The 23,843-nt window shown below is 49.1% G+C and overlaps 1 protein-coding gene across 7 annotated transcripts; it reads right to left on the bottom strand.

The window, feature by feature from the left end:
- Positions 1–1,447: 1,447 nt before the first annotated feature.
- On the bottom strand, positions 1,448–23,533 carry PFKFB3 (6-phosphofructo-2-kinase/fructose-2,6-biphosphatase 3). Of its 7 annotated transcripts, none has more exons than XM_027672560.1 (17): positions 23,133–23,533; positions 17,860–17,985; positions 17,465–17,561; positions 17,149–17,215; positions 16,920–16,994; positions 16,557–16,613; positions 13,989–14,113; positions 13,037–13,244; positions 12,157–12,303; positions 11,574–11,678; positions 10,438–10,567; positions 10,182–10,244; positions 9,947–10,011; positions 8,252–8,422; positions 7,149–7,171; positions 5,376–5,426; positions 1,448–4,235 (listed from the first exon to the last, which is right to left on the bottom strand). In XM_027672560.1, the coding sequence occupies exons 1-17, from the start codon at positions 23,209–23,211 to the stop codon at positions 4,229–4,231; spliced, it is 1,596 nt and encodes a 531-aa protein (XP_027528361.1). In that variant the 5' UTR covers positions 23,212–23,533; the 3' UTR covers positions 1,448–4,228. The 7 variants fall into 7 exon arrangements, with proteins under 7 accessions (XP_027528361.1, XP_027528362.1, XP_027528365.1 ...); XM_027672561.1 differs by having other exon boundaries at positions 5,376–5,423; XM_027672564.1 differs by lacking the exon at positions 8,252–8,422 and having other exon boundaries at positions 23,133–23,532.
- Positions 23,534–23,843: the final 310 nt, after the last annotated feature.

Genomic DNA, 23,843 nt, shown 5'->3' with positions numbered 1-23,843 from the left:
TGGATGTCTTGATACAAACCCCATCATGCACACGGAAAGAGGAGAAAAGACTTTTTGGAGGTGGTATTTTCTTGTGGAGCAGCCTTGGAAGTGCTGCCCACAGCCACGCTCCGGGAGGCAAAGCCTTCCCCCTGTGCTCCCCCCACAAGTACAAGGTTGTTATGGCTTCAAAACAGCCCCTGCCTGCCCCGGGGAGGGCAGGAGAGCTGAACTGATGTTGTGGCTACGTGTAACCTCGGCTCACCTCGGCTGGAGGCCTTATCAGGGCCCCCACACTCGTGCCAGGCTCCCTGTGAGGTGGGTGCAAGGCTACGCTCTTTGCCCTAAAATAAGACAAGTGTTTTGTCTCTGGTTAGGTCAAGGAGATGGCTGGGCTACTAGATATTGAAACAAAAAAAAAAAAAGAAAAAAATTTAAAATCTTGTGGTTTCCGGATTTCCCAGAAAGAACAGGTCCTCCCTGCCCTCAGGATGGTTGCAGGGATGAACATGACCCCAGTCTCACATGTCTGCATGTTCACCTAGAAAATATTGTTGCAGGTGCCTGAATGAAGCTGAAAATGAGAACCTCCTTCCAGGTGAGAGGCTCTGAAGCACAGAGCAATTAGGAGAAGAGAGAAGACAGATCCTTGTGCATCCCAGCAAGCCCCAGCCCAAAGCAAGGCTTGACAAGCTCTGACACTCCAGGGGAGATCAGAGCAAGGACTGCACAGGAGCCAGCAGGAGGTAACCCCAGAGCTGAGCTAGGATACACAGTGGTCGTCTCCACCTTTTTGCCCCTTTTGCTCCTGACAATCTTTTAGAGTTACAACTGCTGGTGGAGGACAAGCCTCCAATGACATGGGAAGCATCCACCCAAGATGTGCTCTGGAAAATTATGTCAAATTACACCATTCCCTGCCTTCTCCCACTCTTTCTCTGGAACCAGAAATAAACAAATTAAGAAAAACAAACCAAAACAGAACTTTGCAGAGAACTGTACAACTTTGCTTGCAGGTGGCATTTGCTGTTTCCCTGCCTCGGGGGCAAAGACAGCTGTGATCTCAGAGGCCAGCTCTTGCTCAGCCTTGCATTTAGCACCTAATCACTTAAAGCAGGTATTTGATTTCAAGAACTAGACTAGGTTTGAATAAATGCCTCTTATGTCTAATTTGCAGGCTAGATGAAGATCTAGGCAGGACAGGTTTCAAGACATCACCTCTGTACTCAAGGGTGATGTAGCAGGTAGAGCCATGGGCAGGACACCTTCCACTAGACCAGGTTGCTCCAAGCCCCATCCAACTGAGCCTGGAACACTTCCAGAGACAGAGCATCCACTATATGTCTTTTATGAGAATTTTTATTTACGAGGCACAGGAACATATATGTGAGGCAGCACTGTGTGGCACATGATGACCCTTGGGGCCTGAGAGCATAATTCCTAATACAAGGAAGAACCAGGTCATGTCTGTATTTCAACAAGGTATTTTATTGGTCCAGCAACTGCAAAATATACAAATTTCTGAAAGGCAGACCCTGTTTTTAAGCTGGCACAGCTTTATATCAGGCAATTATTCCAGACCTATATACAGAACAGTTAACATACCACAAATAAAAAAAAAAAAAAAAAGAAAGTAACCCCAAGTAACTACACCCTTCTCTCCAAGCTTTGCAGTATACATTAAATAAATAAAGAATGCTTTGCTATCAAAAAAAAATTAAAAAAATAAATTCAAGTATCACAAAGGAAAACAAAACCAGGGGAAAAGAGGGGGGAAGAAATCACTGGTGTGGTTTGATAAGTCCTCTCTCCCACCCTGCCTTGGCTGTTAACCAAAAGCAATAGGCAGCGAGTTTTTGGGGAAGTGTGATGGCACCATCCCACCAACCCCTCCAGCACGAGAGGACCTCAGAGACCAGTTTTCCCATTGCTGGAGAAAATGCCATGTTCAAATTTCATTTTTTCATGGACCTACTGAGACATCTATTATTCCCAAAGGAAGAAAGTTTAGGGCCATTTTTTTATGTTTTTATATATATATATATATTTATATATATATACACACACAAATACACACCAAAACATCTGCAGAATTACATGTGTACAGGGTTGATCTCAGGGCAGCCAGACGTCATGTTTGTATTTGCTGGCTTATCTTCTTGCAGCAGGAGGAGGGAGATAAAACTCCCCAGGAAGGAGGTTGGAAAAGCCAAGTGAAGTCACCTCCCCAAAAAAACATTCGTTTATCTCAAAGGCAGAGAAACCAGAAGGGCAGATGCCACCCGTGCACACAGGGAGAAAGAGGCTGCTTTTAATGAGGCTATTAAGAAATTAATGAAGTGGGGGTAAGTGTTCTTGGTTTCATCTGTACAGGAATATAATACACATATGCACAAGCTCACACAGGCAGGGCACTGTGGGACACGGGCTGAGCGTGGTCCCGGCCCCCTCCCGCCGTCGGTGCCGCTCCGAGCGCGAGGCTGAAGCGTTAGGCACTGTGGTTCGCCTTTTCCCAAAGGAAAAACAGACCAAACCCCCCCAAAAACATGCGCACACACACAAAAAAATAAGTCATAACTTCTCCCCAGACCCCTCCGCCCAGCGCTGCAGGAGGAGAGGCTTGCCTTCACCTCCTGTCTCCAGCCAAAAAAAACCCATGAGATGGGGATGGAGAAGATGCCGCACGTAGGTGGGGAACAAACCAAAGCCCAACCCAAAACCCTAAACAAAACAAAACAAAAAAGATAACTTCAAAATCCACAGACTTTTCCACAAAGCAATAGTGGTTAATTGCCATTTTAAACTGCTGTCTCCCAGCTTAGGGCAGGCTGCCAACAAGGAATCTCATGTATCAAACCACTGGGACTTTGGCTGATGGAGTCAAAGTCAGGACCTCACCCCATTTCCCCCCCCACACACACACACCTTGAACACTGTAACTACTATTATTTTGTAGTCCCAGCTTTCCAGCATGCAAAATACAATTAAAAACAAACAAACAAACAGTTGCCTGTATTCAGGCTTCCCCTGTTAAGGGGCACGACTTGAAAAAAATACAATAGTTATGCTCCTGCCACAAATAAAGTGCAAAAACCAAGCGGTTTCTATGTATACACATACACACACACACACATATGTGCATGTATATATAAAATTAAAAAAAGAATACAGACAAAACTGTCCTTTCTCGTGGCTTTTTGCAGCCAGACAGGGACTCCTGCAACCCAGCCAGACTTCTGGCCACCTCCATGAGACCTGTGTGTCTACAAAACGCATCTAAGCTCAGCCTAGGGATTCAAACCCCTCCCAATACCTCCTCTTTCCTCCAAGAAAGAGGAAAGGGGAGATGAAGTACCAGCACAGCACCTCAAAACAGTGCTCAGTCTCCCCCAAAATACCAACCACGCCTGAACTCAGACCATCCCTGGATGCTCCCCGAGATGAAAGCATCACCCGAGCCACCAGCGGTGTGGTTCCTCCTACACTACAGGCAGCTTGTAACCAGTGTTGGCAGCAGACCTACATTCCCTGCCAACCCCTTTAAGGTGTTACTGATTTAAAAAAAAAAAAAAAAAAAAAAAAAAAGAAAAAAAAAGGGTGTGGTTTTTTAGTTAAACCAAACAGTGAAGGAGTTCACACAGCTGCCTTCCTGGCGCTCGCACACCTGGGTGAGCTGGGCTGGCGTGTGTGACAGGCTGTAGCGTGGGTGAAGGACTGCAGCACAGCTTGGGAGGGGCTTACCAAGAATTAATAATAATAATAATTAAGAAAAAAAAATGCAGAACCCCTTTGCCCACCCTCCCTTCCCCCTATTTCTCAACTAACCCCGCACCATCCACATATATACACACCCCACCCGCAGACCAAGTGGGTACCAATCATCTATACAGAAGATCAAAACCGCTTAGAGAGGAAAAATTAAAACTCCTGTGCGCTAGAAAGCACTTTACAGCTTCGCTACGACCCTACAGGACGCTGGAGAGGAGAGCAAACGCTGCGGCCTGAAGAGCTGGTGCTGACCCCCGGGGAGCTCAGCTCCTCTTCTCTGCTCTCCTGCATCCCTCCCCCCGGCAGCAGAGCGGTTTGCAGATGAACGGGCGTGAGCAGGAACAGCCGAGGGTCGCCCTCGCCGCAGACGGAGGAGACCGGTGGATAAGCAAGCTTCGGGAATGGCGGTGGGATGGGAAGCTGGCGTCGCCGGCGGCCTCGCGACAGTGCCAACGGAGTCACGACGGCTTCTGTGAGTTGTTCATGTTCTGAAACGAGAGGGGAAGGAGAAGGGGTTGAGGGGGTTGTGCTTGGGTCAGACCTGCAGTGTCTTCTACGCACACGTCAACACACGGACGGAGGGTAACAAAGCCACGGACGGGTCACTACGGAAGCATCCGCCACAGAGGAGAGGACACTGTCCACCCAGGGAGAGGGACGACCCTGAGATCAGCTCATTTGGTTGGAACACGGTACTGAAAACACCAAGGTCATGAGTTCAATCCCTGTGTGGGGCACTGGATCGAGAGTTGGACTTGATGATCCTTGTGGGTCCCTTCCAATACAGTATTATGTGATTCTGTGGAGGGAGGATATGCTGACTAGTTACCCACACCTCTCCCCTCAAGCGCTGCCTGGCTTTAACTACAGGGTGGGAATTTGACAGAGATATCCCTAAAAACTGAGCTAAGCCCAAGGCAACCCTCCCACCCCACCTGGTTCGCACTTCTGAAGCTGCTCTGTGGTCTGTGCAAGGCAAGCTGACAGAGGACCACGGTGTTCAGTCAAGGTGCCCAATTAAACATCTTTCTTGCTCCCCTTGAGGGTGGGGCAGTGTCCCCTCTGCCTGCCAAGGGCAAGGTCATTGTTCGTCCATCCTTGGCACTGACAAGAAGAGACAACTCCCACCAGCCATGCCAAGGAGGTCCCCAGCACAGGGACCAGCCACCACCATTGGTATGGCAGGAGCACACATCCCCCAGTGACAACCCCATGAGGTTTCATGGGCCCCAGAGACGCTCCAGACACAGCCCTGATACAGGGTGACAACAGGTATCCACCGGTGTGTGGTGGGAACCACAAAACCAGAGACAATCAGCTGAACACAAGCAGGACCAGGCCCAAGGAAAGCATCCGCTCAAGGAGAAACCCAGGGGAGATGACCACGAGGACACTGCCCAACTCACAAAACTACACAAAACAGGGTAGGGGAAAGAAGGACTAGGAAACAGCTAGGAAGGTTTCTATTTTTTGGAGGAGTATTTTTTATTTTATTTGCTTTTTCTACCTAAGCTGCCTCTTACAAGCACCAGGAATCCCGGTCACGCTACGAGGCAGAGCTGCTCTCTCTGTTATCTAAGGAGACAGAAGGAGGGTCAGGAAAAGCCACATGCACCAGAGCCATTTACCTTGGAAATATTAGTAAAGAGAAAACTTTGAGAAAGTGACAAACAGGTCTTCTTTAAGCATGAAAAGTGAAGGGGAGAAGAAGGGAGGGGATCAGGTGGTTGTTAAAAAGTGCACTTTGGATCACAAACCAAGCAAAAGGAAAAGAAATCATCACAGCAGGTAGTCCCACAACCCCAAACCAGCTCAATCCCACAGCCATGTCACCTGCCTTTCCAGGTGTCCCCTGATCCTCCTGGATGGGAATCAAGACCCCAATAGCAAAGGTTAATGCAACAAAACACCCACTGCCAACCCAGTCCCATGGTGCAAATTGGGAATGAGGTACCTTCCACCTCCCTGACCCCATACAAGTGGTGATGGGACAAAGTGAGTGACCAAATGTAAGACAACAGCCTCTGAGAGTTAACAGCAGCGTGAATGTCACCAAGCCTTTAGTTTGGGGTGTCTTTACGGGTCCCACAAAAGCAGCCTTTCCGTAAGTCCCACACTAGCAGGTGGAGGCAGGGTCCCAGCAGCTGGAGATTTTAAACTTGCCGCTGCCAGCCTACACGTGGGATGGGCAACCATCACTGCCTGCTCCAGCAGAGCTCTTGGTCCAGCTAAATCTGACACAGCCATCCCCCAAATTCAATACCAGGGAGTGTTTTCAGTGTCCCAGCCAGCACTGAGGCATGCAGTGCTTTTTATTGCAATACGGATGGGGAAAAGGTGGATGGAGGGATGGACCAAAAAAAAAAAAAATGCATTCAAAGCAACCCAAGAAGACCAGACATTTCATCAGGAACTTTTGTGCCCATGGGCAGCAAGGAAAGGAGCACAGGCAGGCAAGCCATGCTGAGCAACTCAACCTCTACATTGGCCCTAGAAGCACGATGATCTTCCCCAACCCAACCACCAGCAAAGCCAAGTGCAATGTTCCTAACTTCCCTTTTTTCATAAACTTTTACTCTAGAAGACCCCCGGGCACTACCCCAGTCCCAACTCAGTCCCAAAGTCTTCTCAGTCTTTGAGAAGACATTTGAGCACACCTCAACAACTGCTGAGCTCTCAAGTCAATGATGTAGCATAAATTGAGTCCAAAGGCTTCAAATTTACCCAAAAGTTGTCCCGAGCCTGTTACATAAGGATCTAGCAGCACTAAGCCAAACTGTCAAAGTCTTGATTACTCATAATTAGTGCATTAAATGCTCAAGGTTTTTTTCTTTCTTAATAGAGAAGGAAATTTGCATCTACTCTGCCCACGACATCTAAAGCCGACTGTTCCCAAAATCCAGGTTTGCAGAACTGCAGATGCCTGGTTCCAGGATCAGTCCAGCTCCAGAAGACACACTCCTGAGAAGGTCAGAATTTTCTCTGGTGCCATCACTCATAGACATAACTCAGAGCCCTTAGGAAGGACAGACCACCCAGGTCTATCACCTACAGCATAATGTGCCATCACAGACAAGACAACTCCAGAAAAACCCAACAGTATCTCCCATCCCATGACTGTCCAGGGAACATAGGCATCATCAACAGAATGCAAGTGATAACTTGCTTCATTTCACAACAAACTTGGGACATTTAACCAAGCTAGGATATTCGGGGGTTGGACAAAACAACATCCATAGTCTCCTCTTCACCTTTCTTAAGACAAATCCCCCTCAAAACAGAGAAATATTAACTCCAATAAGTCCACGCCCCAGCCAGATTTCCCAGCAAAACAACCAGTGGGATGGCAAGAGACATGGAAAAGGGGTGGAAGGGGAAATAAGACGCAAGAAGGTACTTACAGGCATGCCTTCCCTAGTAAAGGCTGCAGAGAGACAGAGAGAACGGAGAGAGAGGTGTCAGTAACGCCGTGCCAGACTGGGCAGAGGACAACGGACGGCACCCGACAGCCAGAGCTTCCAAACCCAGAGCCAGCACAGGGTCTGTGTAAGAGTCAACCAGCCCAAGCAGACCCCAAAAGCTGAAAGACAGCCTGGGCTGTCCCATTTGGTGCTTGCTGGGATGGGAGGCTCATGCAAAGCAGCAACCAAGCAGAGCAATTTGGGAGCACAGAACCATTCCTAACCTGCCCGGGACCTGGCTGAGGAGGGGCAAGAGGATACCAGACAATACAGACAACAGAAAGAGGGGCTAGGCAAGACAGTGAGATCCAACAGGCATATGGTGGGAAGGGCAGCATGCCAAAGCAGCTCCCGTGCTGCTTCTCCAGGACCATCCCAGTTCCTTTATGAGCTCGGGGAAGGGGGTTTGTTCCTGGAGAAGCGTGCATTCAGCAAGGTCTCTCTTCCTACATCTCTTCATGGGTGGGTGAAAGAGGAAAGGGCACATGAGCACCACAGCAACCACCCATGGGGTTTCACTCAGCTTCACCACACCAAGAAGCTTCTACTCAATTTTGGTCCATTTTGCCTATTGTTCCAGGAAGGAGATCCCTCCAACCAAAGATGAGCCTTGGCAGCTCTGTCTCGAGGGAAGCACAAGAACATTTGCTTTATTGCAATGCCCAGGTCTACACTGGAGTCGAGCACACCCAGAGGGAAGGCACAAGCCCTTTGGTCCTGCTCCTTCTAGAAATGTAGCTCCCTGGGAGGTTCACACCACGATGCTGGATAGCAAAGGCACTAAATTAACACAGCCCACTGGGGGGAGTTCATGACGCTCTCAAAACCCAAGAGAGGATCAACAGGGACCCTTTGCCAGGCACTCCCGAGACCAACCCAAGGCAGGGAAGGACAGCAGCCGTGGGAGGAAGATGCATCTCAGAGACAGCAGCACAGGTTGCGACAAGTGCAAGCAGTTCCTCAGCTTCAGGAGTGACAGGAGGACAACAAACAATAAAACAACAAGAACAACAACGAAAAAAAAAAAAGAGAGTTCAACTAACTTGTCCCGGCATCTGCGTGGGCACTTCCTGAGGAACACAGCCTGGCAGGGCAGAAGAAACAGCCACATGCTCCTCAAAGCTGTTGATGCGAGGTTTTTTGGTGGGCTCTGGGCTTGCTAGAGGGGTAACGCTATTACGTCTCATGAGCGGGTTAGGTCCCTTCTTTGCTTCCTAAATTAAAGTGAGACAAAGAAAATAAAAGTAAATATAAAAAAAAAAGTAAAATAAAAAAAAAAGGGGAAAAGGGCCAACTTATAAAGGGAAAAAAAAAAAATGGAGAGGGTGGTTTTGTTTTTTTTTTCTTGAAGTGGCCTCTGCTTTTCCCCACAATCACTGTCAATGAGCAAACGAAAGGCTCTGGACCCAAAAAAAAAAACAAAACCCTGATATCAAAGTGTTCAAGAGCACAGAATGGGAAGGGTCAAAAAAAAAAGTGCCCTGTGCTCAGACACAAGAGACCTTCCCCTCACCTAAGTCTCTGCTCACAAAAAAGTAACTACAGGTAGCCAAAAACACCGAGCAGCAATCAAGGCATGACTTTGCACGACAGAGAGAGGCGCCCATCGGTCTCCTCCTCAAAGCCGGTCCCTCCACCCAGGGAGAGGTGTGAAAGCAAGAAGAGGGAAGACAAGCCAGCCCAAGCTGATAAGGAAGACTTGGGAAGTGGGAGCAGAGCAGCCAGCAAGGGTTGGCACTGCCAAGCTCCTACTCAAGCGAGGAGGGATGGAGGGGCAGCACCGACGCAGCTGAGCAGGGGACCCAAGCACTTTGTGTGTGTCTTGCTCCATCCTACCCTTGGCCCTCCTGCCACCCCCAGCAAGGGTGGTGGAGGAGGGTACTGATGGCCCCCACGGCAGGGGGAAGGACTGGCTTCCCCCTTACAGCCGTGGGGAGGGAGAGGTGGCCCAGATGCTGCCACCTGCCAAGGCCGGGAAGTGAAGGAAAGGAGACGTGGGCCAAAAGAGGACGGCTCCGACTGTCCAGCATCCAGTTGGGCTCCATCACCACTAAGCACAAGTTGGAAAGGTCCCAGCATCTGGGACAGGGGCACAACATCCCCGGGGCACCCAGACCCAACACCAAGCTGGTATCCCCCTCTCTAGCCTCTGAGCTCCCAGTGGAGCACATGGCAGACAGACCAGCCCTTACAGGAATTTTTTCAGAAGTGGGGTCTCCTCCCCACAGCATCCCTAGCCCAGCACTACCACACCCCACCCAGCAGAAAGACACTCTGGTAGCCCCACAGTGCCATGGGCATACCAGGAAAAAAAAGCCAAAAACAAACAATCAAAATCTGCAAAGTCAGATTTTGGGCATTGAGCCCAGGCTCTGCCAGAAAACTAGGAGACCTGGGAGAAGTCACCTTCTCCACCCATGGTTCCATTCCCTGTTTGAGTGAATGGATGACTGCATAGGTAGAAGGGAAAGACCAGGGAGGAGCTTCCCCTGGGCCAGCTCTAGTCTGGGCAAACACACTGGGAAGCAGGCACATGCAATGCTCCTTTTCCCTTGGAAAACCCTGAACCAGCCACAACTTTGCTGAGCAAGAACCCATCTGATGCTCCACCAGCAGCACTTCCAAGCACCCAGCTGAGCCATCTCCCCGTGCCCACTCCAGGTGTTCCCGTTGCCAGCTGACCATAGGGGACAGGAGGGGACCACCAAGGGATGGCTCCAAGGAAAAGCAACACTCACCTCCGGCCGATCTCTGTGGGTGTTGACGGCTTCGATGTTCAGCGAGATGGATTCCACCCGGCAGCCTGCAGAGGGGAGCACAAAGAGACAGAGAGGCCATCAGCAAACACAACAGGCACAGGGTGCTGCCCAGTGCTCCACCACAAATCCCTGCTCTTCTCCCAGAGGCAGCCTGGATTCAGGAGGAGGTACAAGTCAAACCCCTCCACATGTTTAGTAGGAAGGTCCCACTTACCGTAGGCCACCGGGGTCAGCTTCAACACCGTGTGAAGGGGACATTTCAGGTAGGGCATTTCATCTGCAGAGACAGCAAAGCAGGAAGGTTATCCCACCTCCTCTTCAAAAGCATCTTTATCAACAGCCAAGGCCACCCCACACCTAACAAGATGTATGCTCCAGGCCCACATTGACCTGAACATATCTCCGCAGAGCTGCATCCATCATCCCTCCTCCAGCAGAGTCCATCTTCTTCCCAGAGACCTGTAGCTCACCTGCACTCTTGTCCAGGAAGTATGCCAGGAGACAGCGCATGACAGCCTGGTGACAGATCACAAGGACGTTCTCTTGCCTCTCCAGCTCCATGATGACTGGCTCCAGGCGCTGCACCAGGTCCTGGTAGGACTGGGACAAAAGACAGGAAGGAAGATGAGGCACAGACTCAAAGAAATGAGCACCTCAGAAGCAGCAGTGCTCCTTGTCTTACATCTACTGATTTCATGCCTCTGACTAAACTAACATAATTACTGCTAAAAACAAGTACATCCTCATTTTCAGGCTACTCTAGAACACAGATACTTCTTCCATCAGAGAAGCTGTTCCCATCTCAGTGAATCACATCTCAGTCCTGGAGAGTTTATTAAGGTAAGCAACAAGGGCTCTTAGGATAGCATCCCTCTCTCATCTTGAAATTTGATTTTTCTACAAGATTTCTAAGTTATTAAAAGTCTGGGGCAACCTGAGAAACCTCAGGGTTTTGAAGGACTTGATAAAGAACCATGACAGGCAGCCAGAACGAGCTCCAGACACCCAGAGGCAGTGTCTGACATCTCCACACATTCCTCCGTTTGGAAACATCCTCATGACAGTGTATCTAAGATTTTTCCCAAATGTCTATGTCTATTTTCCCAAATGACTTTTAATTTGGGGATAAATAGCTCAGTTCACAGCCTGAAGTATCATCCAGAACTGATGTAAATTCCCACCTCATTGTGTCACACGCTGAAAGCAGATTGCCAATAACAGAGCTGTTACCATCAACCCTTAGGGAATGATACTGAGAACAGGATGAAAATTACTTTTTTTGGAAATGACAGAAAAGGAAATTGGGGCAGCACAACACTTTGAGTGGATATAATAATGGAGGTTGGACTAGAAACCTCCAGAGTCCCTTTCCTACTAATCTGCTGTAAAGTCAGTGGGACTGTTTGTTAAGTGACACGTTTCTCAGTGATATCTTCACACACCACAATTTCAGAAGAGCTTGGTTTAGAGGTGAATATAAGCCCTGACTTTTCCTTATTCTAGTTTCTTGGAACACTCACTACTCAAGTTTAGAGGACAGAATGAAGACAAAAAGGCCACATTTAAAGCAGAAGTCATGTCTCTGAAGGTCTCCCTGCAGACCTACCTCCCCTGAAGGATAACGGTAGTAATATTTATCCTGATCACGTAAAGCGAATTCCTCTGGATGTTGCTCCCTGATTTCTTCATATGTCATTTCTTCACACACACCCTGCCAGAACAGGACATCCATGGTTACTGGACATACTCATGTCAAAAAGCATCAGCACAGCCAACATGCAAAACCTTCTCCAAAGCAACTGTCTGTAACCCTGTGAGTGCTCAGCTACAGAGCAGTTCCAAGCAAAAATAATTTTAATCCACCACACTGGATGGGCCTTGGAGCAACCTGGTCTAGTGGAAGATGTCCCTGCCCACAGCATGGGGTTGGAACAGATGGTCTTTCAGGTCCCTTCCAACCCAAACCATTCTATAATTCAAGACAACATTTGAAGAATCTGCAGAAAGTACAACTAAGATCAGAAGCCAAAAGGTGAGTCTTGAAGAGGTACCACCCTTTCCCACAGAAGGAAAATCTCCCCCTGGAAGCTGAGATTTAGCAGAAGCAAAGAGTCTGGTGCTATTGCTCTCTCTTGCCAAGCAACAACCAGCCTGATCCAGCTATTTCTACTGCAATCAAAGATACTCACAGCATCAATTTCATTGAGTGCCTTCCACTGCTCGTAGGGCAGCTGGAGAGCTTCTGCTGTTTGGATTGTCCTTTTTAGTTGGCTGGTCCAGACTTTGAGGTCCTTCAGGTTCTGCTCTTCTACAAATTTGTTCAGTGCCAGTGCAAACTGTGGAGCATAAAAAAAAAAAGAGGTTGATTCCTGGTCCATAGCTTCCCAGTGGGCCTCCTTCCCTGCTTCCCAGTAAGTGTTGACTTCTTCAGGACTGCTTTTGCCCTCCATAGGCAGACAGATTAGTCTTCTGCTCCGAGGTGATGAGCAGCTACACATGCAATGATGCCCAAGAAGGGGTGTGAGAACAGAGAGAAAGCAGAGGAGAAAGAGGCAACCTATTGTCTTCAAGGAACATCAGCACCCAGGAAACAGCACCGTGACCTGGGCTTTCCCACAGTGTTATGGAAAATCCCTGGCCATCCTTATCTGCTTTCTGCAGCCCAATCTTTGTTAAGGCCTAACTACATGCAAGACTACAAGTAACAATGATGGCTGGGAAGTCTTGTTTTGAGGTCATGCTTAAACTTAACCAGCCCTATAGATGAATCCTGAGCACCTCAACCACTCAAACCCAAGCGCTTTTCCAAACCCTTTGTATTTAGACCTGCAGAACAGGACTGAAAATAGCATATCTGAGCCCAGAAGAGCCTGGGAAAGTTTCAGTGCCCAACTCCCTGGCACTGGGAGGGCACTCCCTAGCACTCCCAGGGCTGGGGAAAACCAGCATTTTCAAGGAAAAAGCCTGGTTTCCAGCTGTCAGCAAATATACACTTCATCCAACACATGGCATCTACTAGAGCCAAACCCCTCATAGAAGCCACAGGGGAGTTTTCCCCTTCTCCCTCACCTTCTTGCCCCTGTTGGAGAGGCCAGAGTCCCCTCCAATCTTGCCCATGAGGTTGAACTCGCTCTCTCCGTGCCGACAGAGATAAATGGTACGGGGCTGGACATGGATGTTCATCAGGTAGTAAACAATCCTGCTCTGGATGTGATCCTGAACCTTGTTGACCAGGAAGCGCCGGCCAACGTCAATGACTTTGATGAGAGAAAGTTCCCTAGGGAAAGAAAGAAACATCATTCTCATGAAACAGCCTTGTGACTTATCTCCCTCAGCATAATAATCACCCAGCTAAAAGGATTTCCTGCAGGCTATTTTCAACAGGAAGCCAACAGGTAACGGGGATTCATGGAGAGCTGAATAACACCAGTGTAATCACCATTCCTCCTTGCAGCAGTAAAGAGGATTAAACAGGACTAACAGGGAACATGCTCCTCCCCAGGACAGGGATCAGCAGGAGTGGAATAATCCGTGCAGAGCACACAGACGTGTTTGTGAGCAGTGGAAAGGCTGGGAGGTGCCTGCAGAGTCATACAGGACAGCAAAGGTCTTCCCAGGGCATACAACTAGGCAGAAGCCACAGGGCTTGCTCAGTCCTGTGGTCTGAGCCAAGCGACCCCTTCCTTTAAGTGGGACAATGACAAAAGCACCTCAACCACTCAAATCCAAGTGCTTTTCCAAACCCTTTGTATTTAGACCTGCAGAACAGGGTTGAAAACAGCATATCTGAGCTCAGAAGAGCCTGGGAAAGTTTCAGTGCCCAACTCCCTGGCACAGGGTTGGGGCAAACCAGCATTTACAAGGAAAAGGCCTGGTTTCCAGGTGAGGCTTGGCCATACATTACTCTAGCATTACTCTAGGTATTTCAAGACAAAGTGAAATACAGCTCCATCCTTCACTGCTCCTCTCCTGGGAGCAGAAAGGTGTTTAAGCCAGCTCAGAAGTCAGTGAAGTCTCTTACCTGTCGTAGTCATCAGGGTCGAGTGGCTGGTAACTGGCTTGGTAACAATTGATCCTCTTCATGAAGTCCTCCATGGCATCAGTGGAGTTACAGTCCCGGTAATCTGGGCTGGACAATTTGACTTCCTGTGAAAAAAAACATGCCACAAGGAGAGGTCAGGAAGGTCTCCCAGCCAGACAGTGCTAATTTTGAATTTCAAAGTCCTGCCGACATCCAGCAAACAGCTGAGACACTTTACAGTCATCACTTATCACAGGGCACAAAAGAAGCGAGTTGGACCCAAAAGTAAGCATAAAGTGAGATAATCTGGTATAAACCATTGCATGGTTAGTATAGATGGGCATCAATCCAGTCCCATTCTCCCAGGAATTGGGGTAGCACCTCACCACCCAACACAGTGGGGAAAACTGAGCTTCCTTGTGCTTAAAAAAAAGCATCAGGTTTAAATTCAAGCTGAGAATGGAAAGTGCATGAACTTAGATAAGATGTTTATCCTGGGTCAGCAAAAGGATATTAGCACAACAACATTCAAACCCTTTCTGTGCATTATTTGCTGCAAATAACTGGGCTGAAAGATACTATAAATGGGCAACATGAATATCCAGAAATCCCATGGACTAAGTTCTGCTTGAACTAATGTAACAAGCTATTTTTCCCCCCTGAACTAATCTAACAGGCTATTTTCCCTGAAGATTTGGGTTTGAACAGCAGCATTACACGTTAGTAACTTCAAAGGCAATCCTGAAACAAACAGGATAACACAACAGAGTGACACATGTGGCAGCATCCCGGGCCCATGGTGTATTTTCCACACTGATCTCAGCACTACGAGCACCATTCATCTGCAGCACCGCCATGGAGCAAAATCCCACATTCATTTTCTCCCCCTTCAAGCATTAGTTTCCAAATAAAGGGATTAAAATCCTCAAAAAAAAAAAAATCCAGCTTAAAAAAAAAAAAGATGCAGCAAACTGAGTGTTTTATTAGCGTCATGGAAAAGGCTGTGTGCAACCTCCCAAAGAGCTGGTCACTGGCCCTGGGACAACAGCTCCCAACAGGAGCAAAAGCCATGCTCCAGTCCCAGCTCAGCACCCTTTCTCCTTAGGGCTGCTCTCGATCCATTCTCCATCCACAGCCTGTACTTGTGCTTGGGATTGATCTGACTCAGGTGCAGCACCTTGCACTTGGCCTTCTTGAACTTCATGGGATTGGCACAGACCCATTTCTCCAGCCTGTCCAGGTCCCTCTGGATGGCATCCCTTCCTCCACACCACACAGCCTGGTGTCACTGGCAAACTTGCTGAGGGTGCCTCAATCCCACTGCCCACGTCACCAGAGATGTTAAACAGCACCAGTCCCAATACCAAGTCCTGCCTGTCAGGCACGATTTGCCTTCAGTGAAGCCATGCTGGCTCTCACTAATCACCTCCTTATTTTCCATGTGCCTCAGCATAGTTTTCAGGAGGATCTGCTCCATGATCTTGCCAAACACCAAAGTGAGACTGACCAGCCTGCGGCTTCCCAACTCTCCTTTTTTTCTTCTTTTTAATAATGACGGTTAAGTTCCCCCTTTTCCAGTCAGTGGGAACTTCACCAGATGGCCATGATTTCTCAAATATGATGGTTTTCCCACTTCATCCACCCATTCCCTCAGGGCCAACAGATGTATCACATCAGGTCCCATGGAGTTGTAGACCTTCAGGTTCCTTAGATGGTCACAAACCTGATCTTCTACAGTAGGTGACTCTTCATTCTCCCAGTCCTTGCCTTTGCCTTCTACTACTCCATCGGTGGGCTGGAGCACTTGGTGGTGAAAACTGAGGCAAAAAGTCATTGAGTACCACAGTCTTCTCCATATCTCCAGTATCCAGGCCTCCTATTTCCTTCTGGAGAGGGCCTACATTTTCCCTAGTCTTCCTTTTATCATCAAATGTACCTATAGAAGCTTTTCTTGTTGCCCCTGACATCCCTGTCCAGATTTAATTCTGTCAGGGCTTTATTGTTCCTAACCTGATCCCTGGCTACTTTAACAATCTCTGTATTCCTCCCAGGCTGCCTGTACTTGCTTCCATCCTCTGTAGGCTTCCTTTTTGTGTTTGTCTAGGAGCTCCTTGTTCATCCATGCAGGCCTGCTGACGTTTTTGATTACTTCTTTGTTGGTAATGCATCACACCTGAACTTGGAGATGATCCAGCTTTCTTGGGCCCCTCTTCCCTCCAGAGCTTTATCCCATGGTACTCCACCAAGCATATTCCTGAACAGGCCAAAGTCTGCTCTGATAAGGTCTCATTTCATGGTCACTGCAGCCCAGGCTGCCCTCGAGCTTCACATTCCTCACCAGCCCTTCTTTGTTGGTGGCAACAAGGTGCAACACAGCACATTCTCCTTGTTGGCTCCTCTCTCTTGGGGAAGGAAGTTATCATCAACACATTTCAGGAACTTCCTGGATTGCTTGTGCCATGCTGTTGTCCCTCCAACAGATACCAGGGTGGTTGAAGTCCACCATGAGAACCAGGCTTCCTACCTGTCTATGGAGGGAAAACAAAAGCAAGACACTTCCACACTTACCATAACATTGGTGGCAACCACAGTGGGATCGTTACAGACAGATTCAATGAAGAACACCTGTGAAGCAAAGCAAACCTCAGCTGAAAGCCAACAACAAGGCTTTTAACACTCAACCAGCTCCTTGCCCAACCCAACCTCCTCCCTGCTCGCCCAGAGAGCTCTCCCTCTGCCCTACTCCCATTGTTTCCTTCTCCAGAACTTGTTATGAGGAATGAGGGAAGAGTTTCACATTTTTAATCAAACCCAGCAATGAAATATCCCTTACACAGGAGCATCATGAGGACACACATTAGTGAAAGAAGATACACCAACAGTACACCAAAGTGGACTATGCAATTCAGGCATCAGCCCCACGGTACCAACCTTAAATCCATTTTCTTTGGCAAAGTTTAGGATCATCCCTCTCCTCTCCCGCGTGGTATTGGTGGCATCAAAAACCTTCAAAAGCAAAGATTTCAGTTAGCACAACAAGTGCCTGGTTTCCCACTGAGCCCCCTCCTCAGGGAAGAAACTGCAGAGCAAACTGCACAGGGCACAGGACGTTCAGGACTGGGACTTGCCAAAATCCCACGGAGCGCATCTCCATTCTTACCGCAATCTGTCCAGCCTCTTCTGTCAGGTACAGCTTGACATCCCTCAAGGCAGCCATGGCACATTGCCTGCAAAAGAGGAGATGTGTGGTCCTGATGTCCTCTGGATGTGCTGGTGACCCTGAAGCTACCAAGCACACACAGCTTCACTTTTGAGCTCTTGGCACCCAAGTCAGGCCTCTTTGGGCAGGCAGAGAGAACTCAAAAGTACAGCCCTGCTCATCACCCCCGAACAAACTGGGTAACTGTGCTCCAGCCATGGGCTTCACCACCCATTTGGGATCTGACTGGTAGGATGGAGGCAGTGCCCACACTTACTTCCTGACTTTCATGGCCTCCTCGTTGTCAGGACGGAAGAAGTCATAGGAGCTGTAATGCTTCACGGCCTCACGGCGATATTCCCCCACGTTGAAAACTATTTGGGAAAGACAAAAATGATCAAAACCAGGAGCACATCTCATCTGTACAGTTTCTGCAATTAAAGCGAGCAAAGTGATAAGAAATTACATCCTTAGAGCAAAGGGCTCAAGAGACATCTCTTGATCTTGAAGTGAAGGAGGACCCAGGCTGCAGCAGAAATGATGGCAAAATGTCAATATTTGGCCCATCGGATTTTGGAAAGCTCTCCCACTACATCCCAAGGCACTGAGCTCCCACAGCAACTCCTGAGGACCAGATCTCCTGGATCCCCAGGAAGCCAGTGAATGCCTCACCTTTTGTAGGGACACCGATCCAGTTGAGGTAGCGGGTCAGCTTCTTGGAGATGTAGGTCTTCCCACGGGCTGGGAGGCCAACCATCACTATCACAGTGGGGGAATTGGCAAGCTGTGGCCCACAGGCTATGAGGAGGAGGAGGAGAAAGAACATGAGCAGCTGTGAATCCTCCAGCTCATCTTGTATCAACCCTACAAGGCACTTGCTCTTCACTCAGCCTTCCCCCAAATCCTTCAGCAGCCAGAGAAAATCCAAAATCTGTGGTTTTTGTGCACCATCACCTCTGTAATATCTCTTGTACATCCCTCTCGTGAGTTTGGACAACCAAGACCCCGAGCAGGAGGTTTGGTGGATGGCTCCATGGCTTCCCACTGGTGAGACACAGCTGTCCCAGCTAAGCCTTGCTGACCCAAATTCACCCTGGTGTCACCCAAACCAGGGGGGACGACAGCCACAGCCTGAAAGCCACAGAAAGAACATCCTGATGGCTGCAAAGTAGGCAAGGAACCAGCAGCTGGCCCAGGCTCCCTGAAGAGTCTCCATGGCTCAGTTTTCTCACTTACAACCAAAAAAAAAAAAAAATAAGGCAAACAACCTCCCATTCCTGTGGATTGGCCAGTTCTGTGAAAAGCTGGAGGATGGCCAAGTACTTTGGTCCAGGTCCTGCAGCAGCACACTTCAGACACTGCTGCTGTGCTGAAATATCAGGTCTGCACAGACATCTTCATCCAGAGAGCATCTTCCAAAATATTTGACTAGATTCTTAACTGATACACGTGCAAATGCAACCAACTGTTTTTCTGAAGACAAACAGGGCATGAGGACCACAGAACCATCAGCATTTAAAAGCAGATATCCAAGTAATTTATCCCTTTTTCCTCATAAACCTATTTTAAGCTGGGTTGTTGGTTTGGGGTTTTTTTTGTGGTAAAGAGCATCCATGTCAAACAGCTGGAAATAAAATCCAGAGGCAGCACTTAGCAATGACTTGGCAAGTGAAGAGAAATTCCTGTCCAAATCACTTGAATGGCATGACCAAAATGCAGACAAATCAGCTGCCAGGCTGCCCAGGTGAATCACTTTCTCCCCCCATAAATCCTTTTGAAAGCAAATTCCTGGTTCAGTTCAGAGGAAACTGCTGAGGTTACAGGACTGGGAATGCAGTTTGGGAATTTTTTTTTAGTACTTCACAGCCCCAGTGTCAGGGGATGCATCTGGACCACACATTCCGTGGAACATGTAATGAGGCAGCATCCCTCTCCTGTGGCTGCATCCCTGCTCCTCCCCAGGGCTTGCCCTGAAGAATTGCTTCTCACATGGTGCTGCACACAGGCAAGGCCAAGGCACAAAGCCAGGAAAGGAAGATCTTAATGATGCCTAATGGAATTTAGCCAGCTGCCTTTCATGCCGCCCAGTGTGACACTCCAGGAGCCCTCCCAGCAAGGGCAGGACAGGCAAGACCCTCCAGGGGATTTCTCTCCCACCCTTCCATCCACCCAGTGAGCCCAGAGACCTCATGGGAAAGGAATGCAGAGTGTGAGTGGCTGGTGGCAGAGCCATAAACCCCAGCTTAATTATGGTCTGGGTGGGGAGCTCTGCCTGCCTGCCCCAGCTGCCTGCAGGTGGGACCTGAGGATGGAGACTCAGATTAGATCTGGAGAGGGCTAACAAACTGAGAGGTATCCATAAAACATGCAAAGTACGTGGGATTCCCTTTGCTTTCTAGGAAAAAAATAAATCCAACAGCTGAAGAAACCAAATTAAGACCACAAGGAAGAGTTACAGCGCTGATACCCAGACAGCAGAGAAGAGCCACCCATCATCTTCCTCGTCTTCTCACCAAAGCAGACTCAGCAGCAAGAGATGAAAAACTACCTAAAATATATTTTCTCTTTTTCTTCTTTTCATAAATACTCCACATTCCTCAGGCTGGAGCTGCCCTCCCACTCAACTCCCTTTGTACAACCTGCCTCCCCAGAGCTGCGTTTCAAAAGCCCGGGGCAGCTCCCATCAATTTTGGCAGCAAGTGCCAATTTTCCATGCTTGGGTACCAAGGGAGCTGAGCAATATACCCAGAAAAATATTTGTTTCCCCTCTAACAGTTTCACTTCCTCTCACAACCTATGGCTGCAAGTCGGGTTTTGCAACAAAACCCACACACTTATTAGATAAAGTGAGGAGGAGGGAATAACACCCAAATAAAGAAACCCTTCCTTTAAGAGTGGACAAAGGATCTCAAAAGAGCCAAGAGGATTTGGGGCCATTAATAGCACATCAAGAGGATGGGGACAATACTGGGTACTGTTCATGTGCCTTTGGCTCCAGACAGCTGTGACAGTCCCAGAGCTGGCACATACGTGCCACCTCCAAAGGGTGCTGCAGGAGTTAAACACCTGTAATTGAGGAATCTCCCCACGATTTGTTTTTCTGCCAAAGGAAAGATCCAGGTTCCCCTTGGACCATGAAAAAGCATCTGTTTACAGACCTGGGAGCACCTCCCAAAACACCAGGGTATCCAGCAAGGAACTTTTTATCAGGAATCTGAGCCCAAACCCAGCTAAATCACAGAAGTCTCCGGAGAAACTTTGCATCAGGGATGAAACAGAAACCAGTGTTTTGCTCAGTGTTTCACAAAGACCTCATTCATAATTTCTTTTCACCACTGCTGGGAAGCTATCGGGGATTTCAATGGATATTCATTACTGCTTATCCATATCTAGCCAGGTAAGTCAAGGTCAGGGATGACTTTCAGGCTCAGTCAGGATATTGAGAAGGCGCTCATCACTTGTGGCTTACAGCTGCCAGAAAGTCAGCACTGATGAGCTCCTGTGCTTTACCAGAACAGGAGAGGGAAGGAAGCAAAAACAAAAAACACAACAAAACAATACAAACCACAAGAGGGAAGGAAATTTGCTTCTATAACAGGTCGGATAAAACAGGCACCTCCCCACTTCAGGCACTTTTACGGTCTCCTTGTATAAGTGTCCCCCACACCACATGTTCTACATTAGTCCTACATTCCCCTTCTGCAGCTTCTTCTCACTGCAATCCCCTGACACCTTCACGCATGAATGTTTCTGCACTTTGCATCACACGCACACGTGGGACCGCTACCGTCCCGAAAACGCGCGAGCCGGGGTTTTACAGGCACAGCCCCCGAGCGGGAACGATGGCAAAGAGAAGTGATGGGACAGAGAAAGGCAGCGGCAGCCCCTTCCCTCCTGCAGCATCCCCCTCCCGACCCCCCTCCCCTCGCCTGGCTCTGCCCACCCGGCGCCTGCGACGACTTGACTTTCCCAGCCCCTACGTGAGAGACGTGCAGCTTGACAGCAATTTAATGGATCGCCGTCAAAAGGCCAGATGAAGGCACCACTTCCGAGCCACTCCAGCCTCCCACTGACGAGGAAGCGACAATCGGACTAATCATTTCACGCGCAGGGAGCAGCTTCCAGAGGATGCTCCCAGGGATGCTCCCGCTCCCTCCAGGGACCGCACTGGCCGTGGTCTCCGTTACACCCCCCCTTCCCACCCAGCTTTGTGGCTCTGCTCTTTGTTGCTGCTGAGGAATTAATAGCACCTCGAGTTTAAAATAGCCACCCTGTGTTAAAAAAAATTAAAAAAAAAAAAAAAAAAAAAAAAGCTAAAAAAGCCTAACAACCCTCTTCCCATATTGAACAGCGAAAAGTGCCCAGCATGGCTTGTTCCCACCCCAAGAAAAAAATAATTAGAAGCCACATTACGTTATTAATAAGCCCCTTGGTGCCTTAATACACTAAATATGTTAGTTTTCTCCTCTACCAAGAGGGAATTCTGTCCTCTGAGAAACCAAGTGGCAACAACCACTGGGAGGCTCTGCGTGCACAAGGCATGTCTTTCAGAGGTGTCAGTCCTTGAGAAAAGTCAAGCCATACAGACACACATGCAAAGCATTAAGCCATTTTACCCCACTCAGAGCAAAGCCCCTTGGCAACCCAGATGTTCAGCCTGTTGCTGAAATCCCATTTCCTCAGCAGCTCCTGCTGCAGAGCTGCCCTTGCCAGGCTCAGGCAGCGCGTCCCAACATCTGCTCCACGGAGCCTGACCCATAGCCCCGGGCAACAACAGCTGGCAAATTCATTAAGATATCTGTTTTTTCTAAAATTATTATTATTTTTTTTTAAAGGGGATACTTTCCAGCCAAGGGAAATAAACATCAGAAGCGACTTTAAATGCCTGATGAAGAAAAGCATCGGAAAGACTGATTCACCCAACTGCCCAAGCCACTTCTATCCTTCATCCAGTGCCATCTCCTCCATCCCGGCTCTGCGGATTCCTGCGATGCTCATTTAGAGTTACACGGAGTTGCACAACTGGTAGGTTGTCGGTTTAGCTGTTGGGTGAGTTAAAGGAGCCGCCTCCTGAGCTTTCAGATTGTATTATGATTCATGAATTGGTTTATAGTAACACCGGGATGACCCAATCATTTGATTTTATTTATGTATATATATACATTATTTTTTTTTAAGCACAGAGGTTGGTTTTAACGCCTCAAGGATCTTTCTGAGCTTCAAAGAGCAGCGGAAAGCACTGCAGAAGTTTCAGCATTAATTTCTGCAGTCCCCTCCACCTGCCTCTTATCTCATCCCACAGGGTTAAATGATAAAGTGCAAACGGCTGGGGTTTTTTTCCCTAAATCCATTTCCCTAACCCTGCCTCCACCTCCAAAAAAATTAAAAATTTATAATGCACTAATTGGATGGGGCTTGGAGCAACCTGGTCTAGTGGAAGGTGTCCCTGCACATGGCAGTGGGGTTGGAACAGGATGAGCTTTAAGGTCCCTTTCAATCCAAACCATTCATGACTCTGTGACACCCTGAAAATCCCTGCTGAGCCGGTGACCGGGCGCCGAGGTGAACAACCTGCTCCCTTTCCTTTTAATCCCAGGGCTGGAAGCCGAGAGGGGGAGCGGGGAGGAGGGAGTGGAAATTGGGCCACGCGTGTCTCAGCACCTCCCCGCATCCTCCGCTGCGCGGGGCCATGTGACGGCTGCACCTTCCTCCAGCTCCCAAGGGCTGGAAGTGAGTCACGGGATGGCAGCGAGTGGGATGCGGGCACGGGGATGATGCTGGAGCAGGCAGAGGAGGGGGGAGGCGGGATGCTGCATGGATGCTGAGGGAGGAGGGCGCTGCAAAGAGCCCCCTCGGGGAGCGCAGAGGACGGGGACTGCTTCCCACCCAACCCCTCCATCCCATCCCGTCCCATCCCGCGGGGATGCTGCGGTGCCCGTACTCACAGCGGCGGGGCAGCGCCGGGCGGTTGTCATTGGGAAGCCAAATCTTCTGGATGCGGCTTTGCGTCAGCTCCATGGGCATTTTTAAAACAAAGGTCTTTTTGCGCTCCGCGTCCACCTTGATGCGTTTGCGGGGGAGAGGAGGAGGAGGAAAAAAAAAAAGAGGAAGGAGGGGGAGGAAATATGTAATAAAAAATAAAAAGGGTTTTTGCTGCAGTCGGTGGTTTCAGCGAGCGGCTGCGGCGCTTTCGGATGCTGCTGCTCGGAGCCTCGTGAAGGTTTTACGGCAGGAGGGGGGAGGAGGAGAAGGAAGAGGAGGGACGGGGCTTCAGGGCACAAAGCCGGGCAGGAACGGCACCAGCGCTGCCGCTGCGCGCTGGGAGGGAGCGAGGGCGAGCCCTGCCGCGGACTGCGATGGAAAGAAAAATATATTAAAAAAAAAAAAGAGCTTCCCTTTATAACTGGAAAAAAAAAGGGGGAAAATAAATAAAAAAAAAAGAGTAGGAAAAATCTCCACGCGAGGCAGCCGGGGAAAAAGGACTGGGAAGGTCTGCTCGTGGCTCTGCTGCTGCTGCTGTGGTCTCGGCTACCGCCCTGCCCGGCTCCGCTCGCGATGTGCCGGCAGCCCCGGTGCCGCCTATTTCTATCCCGACAGGCCGGGCCCGGCGGCGCCCGCCCCGCGGGGCGGGGAGGGCAGGGAGGGGCCGGGCGGGC

Source organism: Neopelma chrysocephalum, unplaced genomic scaffold (genome assembly GCF_003984885.1).
Source record: "Neopelma chrysocephalum unplaced genomic scaffold, ASM398488v2 Primary Assembly neopelma1_97416, whole genome shotgun sequence".
In the NCBI taxonomy this organism is placed as follows: domain Eukaryota; kingdom Metazoa; phylum Chordata; class Aves; order Passeriformes; family Pipridae; genus Neopelma; species Neopelma chrysocephalum.
Note: the sequence above shows the minus strand (reverse complement) of the source record. Positions and strands in the feature narration are given on the sequence as shown.